General features: G+C 44.1%; 1 protein-coding gene across 1 annotated transcript in view; it reads right to left on the reverse strand.

The window, feature by feature from the left end:
• The window catches only part of SIM2 (SIM bHLH transcription factor 2), a 55,651-nt gene extending 35,879 nt beyond the window's left edge, over window positions 1–19,772 (reverse strand). The window contains exons 1-4 of the mRNA XM_042867990.1: window positions 18,651–19,772; window positions 12,348–12,430; window positions 10,138–10,227; window positions 4,477–4,585 (exon numbers count right to left, since the gene is read on the reverse strand). Of these exons, the coding sequence (XP_042723924.1) occupies window positions 4,477–4,585; window positions 10,138–10,227; window positions 12,348–12,430; window positions 18,651–18,825 (457 nt within the window). The 5' untranslated portion in view covers window positions 18,826–19,772. The remainder of the gene's footprint in view (window positions 1–4,476; window positions 4,586–10,137; window positions 10,228–12,347; window positions 12,431–18,650) is intronic.
• Between the last annotated feature and the right edge of the window lie 6 nt (window positions 19,773–19,778).

The raw sequence follows: 19,778 nt of genomic DNA on the forward strand, positions 1-19,778 counted from the left end.
ATGTGTATGTGTGAGAGAACATTTTTCCCCAACCCAGCCACTCTCAGAAAGACAGTCCAGCTGTTGGCTTCTTTCACAGCAAGGGATCAGTCCATATTGCTTTACATTTTCAGTGCTTGTCATGCAAGTCAGAAGGTAGCTTAAAGACTTTGTAAGTTAAAGCTGAGATTCTCCAAAGCCTCCATAGATCATGGGGCTTATGGTTTTCATTGAGTCATAGCTTTGAGACTTTAAAGGCCAGAGAGGAGCATTAGATCATAGTTCTAACTTGTACATTGCGGTTAATTACACTTCAGTCACTTACTCCTGTGCTGAGCTCAGTAATTTCTGTTTGCCTAAAATGTATCTTTTATAAAATGCGTATGTCCTTGATCTGAAGACATCAACCATTGCTTCCCTCACTACTTTATTCCCGTGATTACTTAAACCCCTAGTTATAAATGTATGCATTATTCTAATTTGAACTTTTGTGGCTTCTGTTCACAGGCATTGATCCTTGATATGCTTTTTTTTTTTTTTCCTTTAAGAACAATTATTTACTTCCCAGCACTTTCTTCTCTTGGAAGTACTCATACACCATAATCAAGTCACCTCCCATTCTCCTTTTTGATAAACCAAACAGATGGTGTTCTTTCATCCCTCATTATAAACCTTTCTAGTCCTTGAATCATTTTTGTGGTTCCCTTCTGTACTTTCTCCAATTTGTCTTTTTTTTTTTTTTTTTTTTAAGTGGACAACAGAATTGTACAGAAGAATCCAGTGTCCACTTCACACACACCATACAAAGAATGCAGTCAGTCACCCTTTCACCCTCTCTACTCCTGTTCAATACTCCCCTGTTTATATGCATATGGATTTTACAGCACCTTTTCTGCCACAGCATCACTACAGAAGATCACACTGAGCTTCTTGTCCTCTGCTTCTTAGCTGCTTCCTTACAGTTTCTTGGCCCAAAAGCTTTCCTTACTTAACTTGCCTTATGTCCATAGCACGCTGGACTTATTTGAATAGAGCTGACACAACAGTCAGTTTACTGATTTCCATTTTCCCAGATGTTATTGCATTCAGTATTGCTATGAAGTCCAGCTCCTGCAAGAATGTGATTCTTCAAGAACTTTCCCTTTCTTTTAAAAAAGTGAAAACTTTTTGCTTCAACGCAGTCCTTGATGGACACGAAAGAAACATTACAAAGTATAAGTTTTATAAAATTGAAAAGATAAAATTAATGAAGCTTTATACTTCCAAAATTTATCTATCTTTTTTTTTTATTACAAGGCTGAGGGAATTGTTTGAAAAGTTTAACAAAGGACAATGAAGAAGACTAAAAGCAAATGAAGAAATAAAGGGAAAGCATCAAAATGTATAAAGAGCATAAAACTGGAGGGGAAAAAACAGCTACTCTGGGTTATTTAATATCAGTGTATGTTCACATCTGTGATTTTATTTCTATCTTAACAGACCTTATCCAGATACAACTATAGTAAGAGCAGCTGAACTAAAAATATGCATACGTATCTGAAAATTAGCAGAATACATCTTGAGCAAATAAAGTTGCATGGAAATCTGTATTATGAATGGCTGTGACTGCAGTGCCACATTGATTTTACTCCTGAATAATATCGTACATTAGAGAGATCTATAACATAGCAAAGCTCATGGCTGGATGATTCAGACACTCTTTAAGAGATCAAAAGAGATAAACTGAATGACCAAAAGAAAAAGAAAAAAACAACCTCTTTAAAAAGTCAGTTTCCCTTTTATTAGAAAAAGCTACTTTCACTCAGCTTTCCTATGTACTAAGTTATTTATAAAACTCTGTATTTTATATAAATATTTGTATCTCAGTAGATACAAACAGAAGATGTTTCTTTCCTACAGTTACTAAATAGGTTTCAGGAATTTACTGAAAATACACACAAAACCTGCTGTGATTTCTGTGGGCCAAGGCAATTTTTAAGTTATGCCTAGAAATTCAACTTACACACTGCAGAAAAGGGAACAACAGTCAGAAGGAGGATATTTATCAATAATTGTTGGCTAACTCTGTTCATTTTAGAAAGGTTTAGCTATGGATTCTGCACATTTTTGTATGCCAACCCTATGCCTTGTATGGGAAAGAGACACAGAGAAGTAAGATTTGCATAAAATAATCCCTATAGAAACCAAAACACCGCTTAACTCCTTTATTTGTCTTCCAGGTCTAGAATTCCAAATAAGATGCCAATGTTTTTATGTTTTTGCTACACAAAATTCTATGCAAACAAAACATATTCAAATATATCGCATTTCGAAGTGAATTTTCATTTACCTTAGCACTACTGAGAACTGAGATCTTGATGCTAATAACATACAGTATTTATGTAGAATGGGGTAGAGCAAGCTACAGAGAATGAGGCACATATCTGGAGCAAATTATCAGCAGAGTTTCAGACTGAAACAGTTGTAAATAAACTGAAATTAGAGGTTTCAACTGTGAGTAAAATGTTTTTCAAACAAAACCACAACAGAACTGAATTACACTTTACAGTGAGAAGAATTTGTTGAAGATGTAATTTGACGGTAAGTAGCTGAAATAAGAGGGATCTGATTGTTTTAATGAAGAAATGCTAACAGACAAAACCAAGCATCTCAAGACATCCACCAAATGTGAGCAATAAACAGGCAATAACTGGCTCTGAATGAACAAAAAGCTTCTGGAACAGTGTGAGTGTGCTGTCTCACTTCTGGTAAGCCAGAGTCATAACACTAAACAGAGAACAGGAAGAGCTGAAAGCTTGCTTGCAAGTGGCATGGAAATTTACTCAGATCCATTATGCATGATCTTAAATCTGCAAAACTCTCTTCAAATATATACATATAAAATAAAAGCATGAGGCTATTGCAGTTGATAAGAAAGTGGGTATAAAAATAACTTACTACTCATTCTAGATGCCAACACAGTTGCATTAAAAGTCATGGATTTGAACTGGAGGCATCCCCTCTGCTCATTAGTAAAGTAGGAAACAAGGAAAAAAATGTGCATTTTTTAACATCAAAAGTAATAATTAAACAATCCCTGAGAGAGAAATGAGAAAACTATGAAATGGTGAAGGAACAAGTAGAATCAGAAGAATCCAAGAGTTTGTTTTTGAAGACTTGTACTCTACAGAATGTGCTTATGGAGGAAGAAGAGAAAAGATAGCTGTGATGATTCTGTCATTTACAGCACTCTGAGTACTATGCGTGCTCCCAGGCACATTCAACTTTCCTGCAATGAAATGTGCACAGTTCTGCACTGAGGGAATCACAGCAGTCAAAACTGTGGTGAGATCACTAAGTACAAAAACTGCATATGCAACAAAATTGAAAAAAAACTGCCTGTTCTTGAACAGAACTGTGGTGCAAGGCCAAAGCTCCTCATGCTTTAGGAGTACAGTATTAAGAAGCTCAGAAAAAAAAAAAAAAAAAACAAAAACAAACTAGCAAGAAGTGAGTTTCAGTTGATTAAACAATTATGAACTATACATGACAGCACTTTGCACATACTGGAGCCAAATCATTCTAATATTTTATAGCCCAAAGAATTGCCCCATGGGACATCAAAGTTACTGAGGATGAGGGTGTGAAGATGATCATACGTTTGTTAATTTTGTACTAGTAACAACAATGAAGTAACAACTTAATACACAAAGGATTATGTTAATATTTATGTGTGGTGTCTGAGCACAGCCAGAGTGGACAGTCTGATCCTGGCATTCACATAATAAATGTTCTGCTGTCTTCTCTGACACTCTACCCAACTTAGCACCATGCTGTATGGATACGTGTGGATAAATCATCTGCAGCACTTGAACAGGATGTGTAGACAGGTTTGGTGAATCAGTGACCCAACACCAAGGCAAGAGAACATTATTTCCCTGGAGAGATGACTTTGTAAATGAAAACTTCTAAATGTAAGTAATTTACAAAATCAAATTTTTCTCTTCCTACCATGGAGAGTATCAGCTCTGGGTTTTCATCCAAATTCCAACTTTAAAAGTTGCTTTTCTAACACTAAGAATGTCCACCTATTTCCAAGTTGCCTAGCATATTCTTTTTCTCTTTCTTTTTTTTTTTTTTTTTTTGTGTGTGTGTATGTTTTTGTCTCTGAGACCATATACCTGCAGCTTTGCACAGCAAAAGAATTGCAACTTTCCTGAAACGTCAGCACTGGTGAAAAAACAAAAGAGAGGAAATTGCCACTGGACAAAAACTAAATAGCTACTTAAAACTGCATGGACTCCACAGCACGGAAAGCATTACTTAATGTAGAATACCTTACTTTCTTTACTGCCACAAGCCAAAATCCTGGGTCACAATTTCAAGTTCATACTCATCCTCCATTTGCACACGTAGCCTCACATCGGATAAATATGAACTTGTCACAACTCAGCCTAGAATTATTACTTTCCTTTTTAAATTTTCCGATGGTAGTTTGACCACAGATCACACAAGTACCTTGTAAGAGGTGAGGATGAAGAGGCTGGTGAGCAGTAAGAACAGCCGTCATCTCATCGTGGTCGGAAGGATGTATATACTCATAAATGCTATTACCAGTAAGCTCCACCTGTGAAGAGACACGTAACACATGAGGCAGTGCTACCGCCCATCTTTTCTTTCCTATCCCCAAAACATTCTTCAGTGAGCTGTGTATAATGCATCTAGGTAACTACACACCATTTTTTTAAAGCATGAATTGAATGTATCAAAACCACATTCTGAATTTTACCACTTAAACTGAATTAATTCCTTCTTTAGCAGTGACTAATGGTATAGGGCATTTCTGGGAATTTCTGGTGATGATCTGAACATGTAAGAGCTGCTCATGATAAATAAAGTGATAAACTAGAGCAGCTGTAGAAATGCTAGTTGGCTACAAAATTGAATAAAATCTCTAAACTGTATTAATGTCTCTCAGAAAGACAGATATCCAAAAAACAAAACAAAAAAATTTCACAGGTTCCCAGAAGCTATCACCTGCATTCAGATGGCAACGGAGCCTTCAGAGCCAAACTGTCAGGCTTGCATATTTCTTTTGTATTATTTTTTCCAGTGATCATCCACCACATTCCACGCACAGTAGTACACAGAGCTCAGAACAGTAACCAGCGAATTTAAAAGACAGACTGGACTTCCAAAGATTTTCACAGGCACTGGCTTGAGCCTTTGCTGCCTTAAGTAAACATGCACAGAAAATAGACTAGGAGTTCTTAAATATTTGTATTCCCTCTCCTTGCTCGTACTTTGCTTGAACAGGAATGTATTTCTGTCTTTCACACTGTTGTACCCATAATAACTGTTGCACAAAAAAAATGAGCGGCATGTGCCGTACGTCCTTTTTGCTAACTCTGTTTGCCACGTATAAAACTCACCAACAAAAGTCTCCAGATAGATGCAGTAATTGATTTAAGGAGTGAACCAATACTTTGAGCCTGTGTTTTAAATTAGTGTCAGGCTGCCCAATTGTTCACTGTGGCCTGATGTGCCTTGGGCCCCCAAGATCAGAGACAGCTGAGAGGTGAAGTAGTTTAGCCTATTCTTCTGAGCCAATCCTACTGATTTGCTAAGATGTGTGAGTTGCTTTTTTCTTTGGAATAAATGAAGTTGTCTACCCCACAAAGCAATCTTTTTCCGAAAATGTTTCTCATAGTTCCATTTTCTGCATTATTCATGGAATGTCTCTTCCCAAGACTATGCAAACTAATCTTTTTTTCTAGCCATCTATTCCCCACTTCTCTCCAACAACCCCTCCCTGCAAAAGCAAAAACACCAACACTGACCTTATATTCTAACCAGAGCAATATTGCACTGATTAAGAGGAAAAAGAGAGAGAGAAAGAAAGAGGAAAAAAAAAAAAAAAAAAAAGAAAGAAAAGAAAAGAAGGAGAGAAGAGATGGAAAAAGAGACAGAAAAATAAAAAGAAAGAAGGGGCAGGATGAAGAGAGGAATGGATAAAGAAAGAAGGGGAAGAAAGAGGTCTTCATACCTTTTGATATGAAGACTTTCTTACAAATACAACACCAAACAACCTGACTGACAAAATCAACTGCTGTAATCCAGAAGACCTTATGCTATTACTATAAGTGTAATCATATCCACACTGGCATGTATCTACTCTCTTAGAGGTATAACACATGGATATCTCTTGATTTTCTGAAAGTAACTACCTACTCCAAAAGACCACTCTCAGAAGCACACATTTGTTCACAGGATCCACAGGACTGGGCCTAAAGTCACATTTCTCTCAACAGTGTAATTTGCACCACAGGGCTTATGCTTAAAATTCAAAAACTAAAGCACTTTGTTAAACTAATGACTAGTATTTCTCATTATGCACACAGGAGTATTTTCTGCTCTGATACAGGTATTTGCAAGCCCAGCAAAGTCAGCAGGGGGTGAACACAGAATGCTGAAACCAAAATTCATTGTAAAAATACTAGTGGAAACATAAAGCCGTCAGCAAAGAGACGGGGTGTAAGTAAGAGTCAAATAACCAAAATATGTATACATAATCTTGAAACTGACCACAGTCTCCTGCTACACATAGTATGTGCATACTATTTTAAAGCCTACAATGAAACACTGAAAACTGGGGAAAAAAAGTATATGGTTCAATTCATAAACCTTCTAAAATCCCATGCCTCGGGCTTATTGAACCAACTTCCTTGACGCAGCTTTTTAATATCTGTAAATACCTGCTTACTACCAAATATTGCTGTTTCCTACTAAGAGCTTTTTTATGTGTAACTCAGCTGCACATTTTTTTCCTGCCAAGGAACGATACATGATAAACACAGAGGACTAAGTAGATGGATTCTAGAGCAAATAATTACATATTTTGCCTTTCATATACTGATTTGATGAAAGTAAAATAAACTCCTAGAGAAGTTCAGATATTTGTGGTTAAATATTTCAAGATTTTCAAAAGTCAAAGATAAGCTCAGCTCCCTCGTGGGCCCTGAAAATGGCTGGAATAAGGTCCAGACTTTCAAAACGATTTCCTAAGAGGGTTTTATTCTCCATTCTGTGTCCTTGGACTGCAAAGGGAAGATGTATTTGGGGAATCGGAATCTATTTGTTATCCATGTAAATAAAAAAAGAGGCAAGAAATTGATTCTATCTCAGCTAGAACAAGTCAGTTCAACGATGGTCTGAGGCCAATTGAAATTAGATGAAATTAGAGATCCTAACTATTCGTATTTACAGTATTTACTGTTAGAGTTGAGTGGAAAAGCTGATCGAAATCCAAACCCACAACACTGTTTCTGATTCCCTGACACTGCAAGCAGAATAAGTGAATCTTCATGGTGTTTTTACATTTTTGAACTCTCTTAATTATGTTGGCCAGTGAAGGGTTACTCAGAAGCTCCAAGTTCCTTCTGCTTAAGTTAAACTCAAGATCTACTAGAAGATAAAGGCTGCTGCAGTAGGTATCCAAGAATATCCTGCATAATGTTTTTAAATAGCCTTCTTGCTTAGTTTAAATATATATTTTAAAACAAATTGCACTTTAACTGGAAATTGATGTGTGGAGTAGTTAATTGTCAAATTATTTAATAAAAAGGTCTTTCTATACAAACTCTAGGAGATTTTCTACAATCATCATCACTCTAGTCTCAGCTTGTATTGGCTGGAACTCTATGAGAGCACTTGTTGAAAATATAGAGTGGGATTATGACTTGGTGAGGGAGACCTGCAGAATTTGCTCCAACAGACCAATCTCATTCTTGTTGCTGTTGGTGGCAAAACTCCCAATGATTTCCAGTGAAGTAGGAACAAGAACTCATTTAGAGCCCAGAGAAGAGTACAGAAATATGCCAGTATTAGTGCATTAATATCCTAGTATTTAGGAACAGCCTAGATTTAGTCCTAGTATTGCTTATAATTGTCTCTTGAAAAACAGAGCATTGAGCAATATATTAGATTAGAGGGTAAAACAACATCAGAAAAGTGAGCAAAAATCACTGTCTATATAATTATCCTTTGGATTTATAAATGAAAAGCTGTGTGCTGTTAAACTGCTGGAGTACTCAGTGATTTGATTCCAAAGCATGTCCTTAGGTATCATAACTCTCTGTCCTCTCTGATCTATAGTTTTCTGACGAATTCAAGGATAGAGCCCATTAATTTACTGGGCTAAAGTGAAATACTTGAGATTTTGAGTATTAAATTGAATTAAAAAAACATGTCTGAATCCTCTAGCTTTCCTTGGCAGCTCTTGCAGGAAGGGTTTATAGAGAGATGTGTGAAACACAGGGGGAACACAGTATGTGCAGAGGACCATAAGATCATAAGGGCTAGAGATAATTAAAGCCTTCATGATGCTTTCAGTCCCTTCTCCTTGAGTGTGGCAAAGTTGATCCACCGATCTACTCAACATGCAGGTCTTTAATTTCACCAGATGACTGGATAATATTGAGACCTCCTAGATTTGATGAACTGATATTCCACTAAACAAACAAACAAACAAACAAACAAACAAAGTCTGGACAAAACCTAAATCAGTTAGCACTTATCAAACAGACTATACTCCAGCAAGAGCAGATGGTAACATTCATTCCTTTGGAACAATTGTACTGACTCAATCCTATTTAAGTAGTCAGCAACGTTGTGGACCTTTTCTACATGTTAGCTTCTAATAAGGCTGCTGATTCAGAGAAGAAAATGAGGCCATTTGGAATAAAGTCTATTCTAAAACAAAGTACTATTTGAAGTAATTTGAATGTGTATTAAATGATATGAAACAACAGATACTATATTGTAATAGGCTCAATTGAAAAACTGCTTGAAATATGAATGTTCCCTGGACGCATTTTTAAAGTTGGCAGAAAAAAATGTATCCATGCAAAACACTGATCTTCAAAATTACTTTTTGTAAAGCAGATTAGAAAAACAGTGATCACAGTTCCCTTTGTATTTAGAAATGAGGTTTATGAGACGAAATATTTGCTTTTTCTATCCATCTTTTGAGTTCTGTTTTTTTTTTTTTCTCATAGCTACTAATTCCAATTCCACTATTGTAAACACATCTAGAGAACTTTACCATTTTTCAAACAAAAATATTTATTACTACCAAGATAAAGTATTCATACTCATCCCCTTCTTTGTTCCCCGAATACCTTGCCTGTAACAGAACATCTTTCTCTCTCTCATTTTCATCTCCTTCTTCTTCTTCTCTCTACTATTAATTTTTCACTTAATTTTATTTTAAACTAAGAAGTGTTCCAGCTGCAACCAGTTCTGAAGAAACAGTTCTGTTTCTTGGAAGTCTCATCCGGGGCCCAGTGAAATTAATTAGGAATTTTTCTATTGGACTTCAGCAAGCTTTAGGTCAGGTGCTACCAATGAAACTGTGTAACACATTTATACACAAATGTATGGAAACTTGCACTCCTCAATAAATTCAGGCTGTTTGCCCTTGCGTCTAACCCAAGAAGGCAAAAAATTAGAAATATCCTTCTAACAAAAAAAAAAAACAAAAAACAAAAAAACAATAAAAAACCCTTATACTTCTTGTGCAGAACAGTAGTAAACTGAGTTTTATGAGTTCTATCACAACCATATAAAACGCTTTACTGAAAAGACCACTGAGCTGGAAAAACTCAAGAAAAACTACCTTGAATTCCATGTGAACACTCATAAATCTGCCCCCTTTTCTTTTTTTTTTTTTTTCCTAAAGAACATTTACCATTAAACTCGTGTTCCACATCAGATTTCCTCTCTATTTCATAGCAAGTCTCAATATCTCACACAATCTAAAACATATAGCCTTGAATTCTAAACTTCATTTCAGATGTGTAGCATTACCACACAGTCAAAGAGGCTTGGGTTTCAAGCTCTGCGTATATCTGCAATTTGCAATATCGTATTATTTATTACCCTTCTTAAAGGTAATGAGGAGTAAAATACAATGAACAAGAAAGGATATAAAGACAGTCGTGATGTGGTTGTAAATATAGGAAAACTGAATATTTAAATAGGCCATTTATCAGAAAACAAAGTTGAAGCTTCAAATACCCCTAAAAAATGATGACTTTCTGTATGTATGGCCAGATACTCGTGTTAGATTCCAAATGCAACATCCGTATTTAATAGATGGGCAAAATAAATCAGTCCTACCTGAGATAAGCCAAGATGTACAGACGCTGTTTCTGAGATGTACATTATTTTGCCATCTGAGGCTACCACAAAAACAAAGCCATCCAAAGTCTGTAGAAGAGAAACACATAGGTTAAAAAGAAAGCATCCTGTTTAAACCATTTATGGCAAAGAAGTATTTGAAGTCTTTTGGATTAAGATTGTTATCCAACTTAAAGAGCAGAAAACATCACAGTTCAGAAATAGAGACCTTTGTCTGAAGCTGTTCCTACAAACTCTATGGCATGTGCACACATTGTGAAATCCAATTCATTCCCCCTACAGATGCAAGCTTTACTGCTCACTTTAAGTTAACATTCTCCTGTTGATTCTGGTTATTTTAGTACTTAGCACAAATCCTGAGCTATGTGGTGCTTAGGGGAAAATCTAGTACTACGCAAGCCATTTTTTATGCTGTAATTGGCAGATGCAGATTACCACTATTTGCAATATATTTAATGATATTATAAGCAAAGCTTAAGATTTCTTTGACTATATTTGTATTAATGTATTTCTGAACTTGGGACTGTTTGCTAAGTAACTAGGTTAACTTAGAGAAAAAAAAAAAAGTAATCAAAACAGCATTCAAATATCTCACACCTGAAGAAAGACACTTATGCTCATTAATTTATATGCCCAGAGTTTGGGAATCTCAGCTAATGGTAATATGTTATGCAGATTCTTATCGATGGGAATATTAACTGGATGTTAAATATTACTTATGTGAGGAAAAAACCTGAAGTTTAACTGTGCTGTGTGTCATTTGTGCAAGAAAAAATAACTGGCCAGGATTAGGACATGTGACCTATTGATGCGGGGTGCCTTCAGTCTTGCCCTCGATTCTTCTGTGCACAAAGTTAGACATTTTTTTCTAGAGTATCTGATTCCCCCAGCCAAAAACTATCTACTATCTCCTATCAATTTTGGAAGCCTCGATCAATATACACATGTGAACATTATTGGAAAAGATAAAGTTCTTTTTGCAGCATGTAGGTAAAGCAGACACCAATTTTAATTTATATTTTAAGTTATTGAACCGGAAGGGAAGCAATAAAATCCTGAACTTCATGCTTCTACTCTGCTGCCCCTATAAAAATATATAAATACATATTCCAAATTATTCTCTGGATTATTGACTCCACAGTATGTAATTGAAACCAGATTACTCTTTGCTTTCGCATTTTTTCCTTTTTTAGACCACAAATTTCATAGCAGTATTACAGTGGAAGATAAATTATTGCGTCTTTGACCATCACTTTTCAGCTAAGCACTGTCATCCGGCAATTGATCCACCCAACTGGACCTATGGCTACCTCCCCTCACAGTGCAGCAGGTTTCCCCTACAGAAAAGCACAAGCTGAAACATCCCTGGTTAAGCTTCAGTCTAAGGACCCTTCAAAAAGTCTTCAGCAAATTTGCTGCTGCTGTTAAAGCAGTTGTAATTCACGAATGAGTGAACGGTAAAATGAATATAACAGGCGATGAACAAATATTATTTAACTGGCGGAGGAGCAAGTGCACCAGCCGCGATTTTCGTCCTCGATGACTTTTGCCCTCGATCCTTATCCTTGATAAGGGTTTTAAAGGCAGACCGACGGTTGTGAACCTGCTGCCTGTATTCAGAAATATGTGGGAGCTGCACTTCCAGGCGGCCTCGCACAGCACAGCCGCCCCCTGAGCCTGAGGGGCCGAGGCTGAGCCGGCCGCCCCTCGGAGAGGGGGTTCGAGCCCCTCACAGAGCGCCTGTTGACTTTTTATATCCCCCCCGAGCGCACGGTGAAAACAACGCCGGTTCTATGACCAGAAATTAACCTCCAGCCGTAAAACCGGCCGTTAAACGATTACGGTTTACTACGTCTTTAAAAGCAGGGGGAGGGAAATAAATAAATAAATAAATAAATAAATAAATAAATAAATAAATAAATAAATAAATAAATAATCCTGGCAGTATTAAAGTTCCCATATTAAAAAAAGGAAAAAAAAAAAAAAAAAAAAAAAAGAGCTAAAGGTAATTATTATTATTTTTTTCCTCCGGCTGGCACACACTGCGACTTCTTAAGTTCTCCCACACAGTGAGGATTGAGAAGAACTGCAGCGCGGATCGGCGGGACATGAGCGCTGTGCTTCCAGGTGCTACTGCCAGCAGATAGAACCCAGATGTGCCTCCCGCCCCCGAGGAATGAATCCGCTACCTGAAGCAAGTGGGATCCGAGCTCCTTGGCCATGTTATCCATGGGCCCTATCCTGCTCGGCTGTCCCCAAGCGTCTCCCAGACCTGCGAAGGTGAACGAGGAGATGGTCAGAGCGGGGCGACGAGTCCGGCCGCCCTCCCGCCCGCTGCCGGCCCCGAGCTCCCCGCAGCCCGCCCGCTCTCCCCAAGCAGGGAAGGAAATGGCTCTTTGCGTGTGGAAATGCCGCCAAGGGGACTCCCGCTGCCCCCCGCCCGCCACATCGCGGCCCTCTTGGCCGGGATAAGGCAGCCACACAGCGAGAGAACCTCAGGGAGAGAGCCTGCGGAGAACCGCAGCCCCTCCGGTCTCCTCCCGTCCCCTCACGGAGCGCGGATCTGCGCAGAGCTGCAGACCCGCAGCGGAGCGACGCTCCGGGCGTCTCGGCCTGTTTGTTTATTTGTTTGTTTTCATTTCCTACATGAGAACCAGTGGAATGACTGCAGGCTGCTGCCGGCAGCAGTGCTCAGACGGAGGTGAAGGCGCATCCATGTCATGCCTCTTTTTTGGAGTCTTAAGTCTTATGCCCTCAGAGCCCTTCTACACTGGCGAAATGAGTGCGGTGGAGGTTCAGTCCAGCCAACCTTCACTCGCTGCAAACGGGGCAAATCGCTGTACAGCCTCGAAACCGGGCTAAGCGTTTTCCTCCCGCTGCCTCATACCGACCAGGTGCTTTGAAAGAAAACTCGCACTCCGTCAGGAAGGGAGAGGACACTGCACTCGGGTGGAAGGCGCTGCCCTGTTCTCCAATCTGGAACGCGTTTGTGAAGCCCTCCCGGAGCCGCATCCCCCTCGGCAACCGGTGTGGAGGCGATGGCAGCACCTCTCCGCTCTCCCTCCGTCAGAGACGAAGGTATCTCCCACCCGGGAGTAGACGGGGAGGACGCAGAGCTTCGCCACCCTCGGGGCAAGCACAGAAGCAGGGAAGGAAAAGGGATCCCCGGGGTGTTCTGAAGCCCTCTGCCTACCGCCGGCTGGCTCATGGCAGTGCCCGAGGCCAAGGTCAGCCCCGGGGGAACAGCTCTTCTCCTGCCCCGCTGCCCCAGAGGTATCCCAGCGGCGATGCTGTTCTGGCTGTAGGGAATGGACACCTTTCTTTCCTTTTCCTTCATTAAAAGCAATGTTTGACCACGCGTGGGAAATATACTTCGAAGAGGCAAACGAAAAGTCGCACTTTTCTACCGCCTTTACCCAATTTGCAGTTCGAAGTACATTGCCAAACGTCCAAGCACTCGACACCATGTTTCTTTCTTTTCTTTTTTTTTTCTTTTTTTCTTTTTTTCTTTTTTTCATTTTCCCTATTTTTCTTCCTACTGAAATGAACCCTCCACTTTCAAAGGACCGCGGGTTCACCTCGCAGTCTTCCGCACCAGGCGGCAGTGCGCGGACGAAGCGCTAAGTGCCAGCGCTGCGCGGAGTGCCCTCATTTCAATGTCCATCACTGAGGGTCGGGAGGTGTTGCTGCGACCCTCAGAGCCGTGCGGGTTGGGCTGCACCGCACCGCCAAACGCCGCCGTGTTCTGAGGTTATTTTTCTAAACCGGGCTAAAACCTCCGCTTCCGCAGATCTTTTTTTTTTTTTTTTTCCTTTGTTTTTTTTTTTTTTTTTTCCTTTGAGATTTTAAATTGGAGTTACAATCGCGAGCTCGCATCAAACGTAAGCGCGTTTGGGGGGATCAGGCTGACATTCGTCTAAGCTTATTTTAAAGCCAATGATTTTGTCATCTAATCCAGCAGCAGATCGGTTTGGAGGTGGAAACGAAACGAATAAATCCGACGTTCGGCTGAAGGAGCGCCGCGCATTAACTCCTCTTCCTACAGGTTTGCCGCTGTGCAGCCTCCGTCCCGTACACATATGGATGCAATACATATGGATGCAATACTCCGCGGCGCTCCCGCTGCCCCGCCAGCAAATAACGCACATTTTCACTCACTGCGCTGGATCGGGGCCAAAGGCGCTGCCGATACAAAGTGAGCGTTCTAACAAAGCTCCTTTACGCGACGGGAGCTCGCTGTGACGGCTGCAGCAGGGAAAGTTCTCCTGTGTCCGCGAAGAAAACGCTTAAAAAGCCCCATTTTGGCACGCATTAGCTCGGACAGCCGTGCCCGTCTCTGTCGCGAATCCCGTCCCATTGGGGGAAGGGCCGCACTGCGGGGCGGGACGGTCACAGAGGGATGCGGTGCGCGGGGCCGCGGGGCCGGCTCCCACAGCCGCAACCCTGCGCGGTAAGGTCTGGCATGGGAACCCCAACGTAGGAGCAGCTCCCAGCGCAGGAATACGCAGGACTTCTCGTCCCTGTCCTCTGTCAGCCCTGGGCTGAGTTTCCCCGACGCTCACATCGCCTTTTGACACCTCACGCCGTTTACTTAGGGCGCTCACTCGGTGCCATTCCCCAGTTTCTGGGTAGGAGGGAGAGTTAAACCGTAATAAGATCTGGAAACCTTTGGGATCAATCCCCACCTTTGCTCTTCAAACGTATATAAATTCGTACACACAGTAGTGAAAGCCCGGTAGCTTTTCTGTTTGGGATTCTGCTACAAGAATTACTTAGCGATGTATTACGCGAGTATCGGATTGCCCTCTAACTCAGAGCATTTCCTTTGTGTCTACCGCACTGTTTCCCGGCTCCCCGGGGCGCGTGGTGCCCTCCTGTTATTCAATAGCCATCCTTCAACCTGGAGCGGCCACAACTGCCTGGATTTGCAGTTCTGCCTCCCTTCGGGGGACCTGTCTCCAGCATCGCGCAGGCGGGGGAGAGCGAAAGGGAACGAGCGGGGAGCGGAAATCTGCCAGCTCGCCGCTCACCTCGAGGGTCTGCTCCGGCTTAGGCGGGGACATAGCTGACCCTTGCCCTAAAACACGTCCGCAGAGACGTATTCCAAACCCGACGGCTGCCCCTCTCGTGATGAGGACGGGTCCCCAGGGTCGGAGCGATAGGGGAGCCCCGGAGGGATTGTGTGATGCTCGGGGCGAGCGGCTCTCGAGGCGGGGAGTTCAGGCAAGGAGGAGAGGGGCTGCCTGGCTTCTATCGAGAAGAGTTTCAGCCTCCTATCTGCGCAACCGGGGAACGTTTAAAATGAAAACGTTTAAAAGTTTTTTAAAAATAAGAAAAAAGTAAAACGACGGTTCAAAGAGAAAACCCAATAAATGCCCTCCGGCACATCCGGTCAAGCATATCTCCAACTGTACCCCAGCAGCAGCGGATGTCCCAGGATCCCCTCCCTGCGCCGGAGCAGCCGCGGAGCAGCGGGAAGCCCTAAGAGCACCAGGTGCGAAGGAGAGCCGCCGCGCCGCCGGGAGCTGTGCCGCTATAGGCGAACATTCTCGGTCTTGGGATTAATTAATTCGATTAATTAATCTGTTAACAAAACTCTCTCGAGCACACGCAAAGATTCAGAGTAATAGCAGCAACGAGACTTAAAATGTACATTCACAGACTCATACTCCACAGCTACTTATATAGACCGAAAGCTCAGTTTTCTCCTTATAATTTCTACTGCCTTAGAATGAGGAACAGGTCTCGGCTCCACTATGGAGTCACTTCCTTGTGATTATGTTGTACAGAGCACAGCGTATTGCGGGTCAGTTCTTGAGCAGTGCATCCCTATTCGGTTGGGATATCCGTCATAGAGTTCTACCGTCAGTTTTGGAAACTGCCTAGGGGCCGGGGGAGATAGGGGGTCACAACTGAAGACAGAGCCGTGGATGGGAGAGAAAAGCACTGCTTGTAAGCTCAGTGGATCCTCATGTGCCTTTCTTTCATTTGTTCATTTTTAGAAACATATTTAGATACAAATAAGCAGACAGCCAAGATAGAAGTCCCATGGTATATTTTTCTCCTATAATCAGAAATGCCTTGGCAAAAAATCAGAGCGCAGCAGAAGTCAGAGCACGGGGGAGGCTGTAAGGTTGCTGTCTCCGGGACTATAATTCAGGAACTTAGGAACGTGAAGGTCAGAGTAAAACCGTACAGCGAATTGTGTGATGCGGACTCACGAAGCTCCGAGCTTTCTAGAGCTCTCATTGTCGAGGTGAAAGGAGCCGTCAGGTCAGACTCCTTTCGCTCTCACTTCCCTGAGCCCGAGCGGGCGGCTCCTTTGAGATCTCGGTGAAAATCGCGCATCTTCGGGAAAACCCCGGCCAGAGGCAGCAGGGGGACCTGGCTGGCCCCATTACAGACCTGTAGAAACTATGAGGCCATCTTGGCCAGGACACTTCGGTGAGGGTCCCAAATTTTGCTTAAACTGCGCATCAGGACGCCTAGAAAATAACTGGAAGGGGGCAGGTAAAGCCATCTGTGGAGGTTTTTAAAAACACAGTTCTCCCCCCCTCGGTCCTTTCTCATCCAGTCTAGACAGAACTGGAAGCCGGCTTTATAGCCGGACAATACCTCGGATACGTCTGGCTGCCCCGGGCCTAGCACGCGTGCTGGTGGGGGTCTCGGACCCCTTCCCCCCCCCACTCCCCACAAGAGGCCGTCTGGGAGAAACAAAACCCGCTCAGATCTTCGGGGGCGATGCCGTAGGGCTGCTGCAGAATGCCGGCGGCGGCCTTGGTGGGGGGTGGGGGGGACTACGGCCGTGCCCCTTCGGGGGCGACCCCTGGGGGAGCAAAGGCCAAGGAGGGGAGCCGCTTTATTGCAAGCCCCATTCCCCCGGATATACGCCTACCCCGCCCTGCCTGCGTGCTCGAAGGGGTTCTTTCCTCGCGTTTTGCTCAGCCGGAATTTAAGGTGCGCAGCTGGCAGCCCCTTCTGGTAAAACTCACTGGAAACCGTTCTGGAGAAGGGAAGGAAGCCTCGGGAAGGACAACTGGGGCAGAGCGGCTCCGTGTCCCGTCCGGCGGCCACAGCCCGCCCCGAGAGCCGCACCGCAGCTGCACCCCCTCCCCCTCCTCTCCCCGGGCCCCCACTCTGCCCCGCGGTCCCCGGGCTCTCAGTGCTCAGCACCCGGCTCGGAGCCCGGCGGAACTGCTTCCCCCCCGGCTCTGTCATCCCCGGATTCAAGCCTTTGGTTTTAAAAGTATTTCCACCCGTACTTAAGACGATGAAAGATCAGGAATTCACCCTACGCATTTAAACGTTGCACTTAATAAGCAGAGTGTGCAGAAGCGCACGCCTGGCCTGTTTAAAGCGGACAGACACACCAAGCACGGTCGCGCTGCGGGTATAAACCTGCTCCCGGCTTCTGCCCGTTGCTCTCGAGGAGCAGCAGCTCCTGCGCTGCTCCCTGCCCGCCTAACCCGGAGTGTTCCGGACACGCTCCCTGCCCCGAAATGACGGCGATGCTTTCTTACGGGGAAAAGTCTCCGCACGGGACAAAGGCTCTAAACTGCAGCGCTGCCAGTGCACGCTCTCGAAATTACTGAATTCGATGGGCAGAACGGTAAGAGCTTGACGGGTTGATAGTATACTTTTTCCCCCCCGATTTCACTCTTACCCATCTCTCTTTCCTTCTTCTTCTTCTTTTTTTTAATTTAGTATAAATCTGAACCGTTTTCATAAAGCTCCATAGAAAACGGGAAGGAAAGCAGCCGACCCTCCGCTCCGGAATCTGCCAATTCCACAACCAAGGACAAAGCGAGCAGCAGACCTTTACTCAGCCGCCACCCGACATCACTCAGCACTTCATCTCGAGGTCCCCTCAGCTCGGCCCCACACATCGGACGGCCGAAAGCAGCCCTGGACGCGAGGTCGCTAGCAAAGCCTCTGGGCTCCAACACGGCTCCAGCCGCGGGCAGCGGGGGAACGGCTCGGCCCTGCGCGCTGTCCCCGGCCCAGGAGGAGGCGGCAGCTCCCGTTGCCTTATTCCCACTCAGCCTCCAACTCGAACAGAACAGAACACTCACCATATAGCGTTTGGCTATGCGTTTGGTTTTTTTGGTTGCATGTGTATATATATATATATATATATATATACACATATACATATATATATTTTTTGCCCTGGTCCCTGGTGTCTCCACTGCTCTTGGAGAAGAGCCGAACCGGGTGCCCTCGGCTTTCCCCAGGCCCTCGCCGCCATCGAGGGGACGGAGCGAAGGAGAATGAACGCGGAGCAAAGCGCGCATTTGTGCTCCCGCCGCTCCCGGGATCGGAGCTGCCTCTCCGGGTGCGCACCGCGCAGTGCTTCGGAGCCTCTCCCTCCGCACTGCTCGGCCTTTAGGCCCCGGACGGTCCCCGCAGCCCTCGCCCAGCATCCGGAGCCGGGACCCCCGATGTCCCCTGCTCGCCTCCCGAGGGCGACGCGGACTGCTGTCGGGCTTTACCTTCGGGAAAGACGGCTCGCATCTTTAGATAGCTGGTGGTGAGACGGATGATGGACGCCTTGTCCAGCTGCGAGGTGATGGCCGAGGGCAGCGGCAGGAGCTTGGCCAGTTCGTAGAATTCTCCATTTTCTTTTTCCCGCCTTGTCTTCGCCGCGTTCTTGGATTTTTCCTTCATCACGACGACTGCAAGGCGAAGGTGACACTGGCATATTAGGCCCGGTCCTTCCGAACGACGAGGGGCATGGGCTGCGACCTCGGAGTTAGGGGTTGAGGAAAAGAGGGAGGGAGCTCCCTCAGATTAAACCAGATTTAAAATAATAATAATAAATAAAAAGGGAAGGGGGAAAAAAAAAAAAAAAAAAAAAAAAGGAAAAACGAAAGGGAAAAAAAGAAATAAAAAGCAAAACACTCCAATCAACCAAACAAAAGCCGGGAAGAGGAGAACCCCCAGCTGGGGAGACGGCCCCGCTCCGGCCCCGCGCCTCGGACCGAGCCCGGCGGAACCGCACGGGGCCGGGACCGCTCCGCTATGGGGCGCCGAACGCCGCGCCCCGCTCTCAGGAAGATTTCCTCCGCTCAGTCCTTCCCCATCCAAAAATCATCAGAATGAAATATTACAAGTCCACGCGTGAAATCACAGAGCTAGGCAGGCGGCACCATTTTCGGCTTAAAAAAAAAAAAAAAATTAATAACAGAGAGAGAAAGAGAGAGAGAGAGAGAGAGAGAGAGAAAGAGGAGACCTCTCCGCTCGCTTTACAGAGAGCAGAAAGCTCCGGCCCCGAGGTCCGGGCCCCTCTAAGCGGCGGTCCGAGCGGCTGCGAAGGGAGGAGGCCGCCGCGGAGCCCCGCAGCCCACGGCTCGCATCGCTCCGGGCTCTCCTTCCCGGCGGCCGCCTCAGCGGCGCGGGGCTGACCGGGACGCGGAGCTGTGCCCGATCCCGAAAGCGGTGCTCATGTGGAGTCGGAGAGAAGGGTCCTTTCTTCTCGGGAGCGGTGCCACCGGAGCGATGTCTCTTTCCAAACAAGTCCGAGCGCTGGCAGAGGCGCGGGGTGGGTTTGGTTGGGTCTGTTTCTTTCTTTTCTCCTCTTAAAGAAAAAGAATTTGCAGGATCAGAAATAGTTTCTTTTT

Source organism: Lagopus leucura, unplaced genomic scaffold (genome assembly GCF_019238085.1).
Source record: "Lagopus leucura isolate 7727_CA_CO unplaced genomic scaffold, USGS_WTPT01 Super-Scaffold_100001, whole genome shotgun sequence".
Lineage (NCBI taxonomy): Eukaryota > Metazoa > Chordata > Aves > Galliformes > Phasianidae > Lagopus > Lagopus leucura.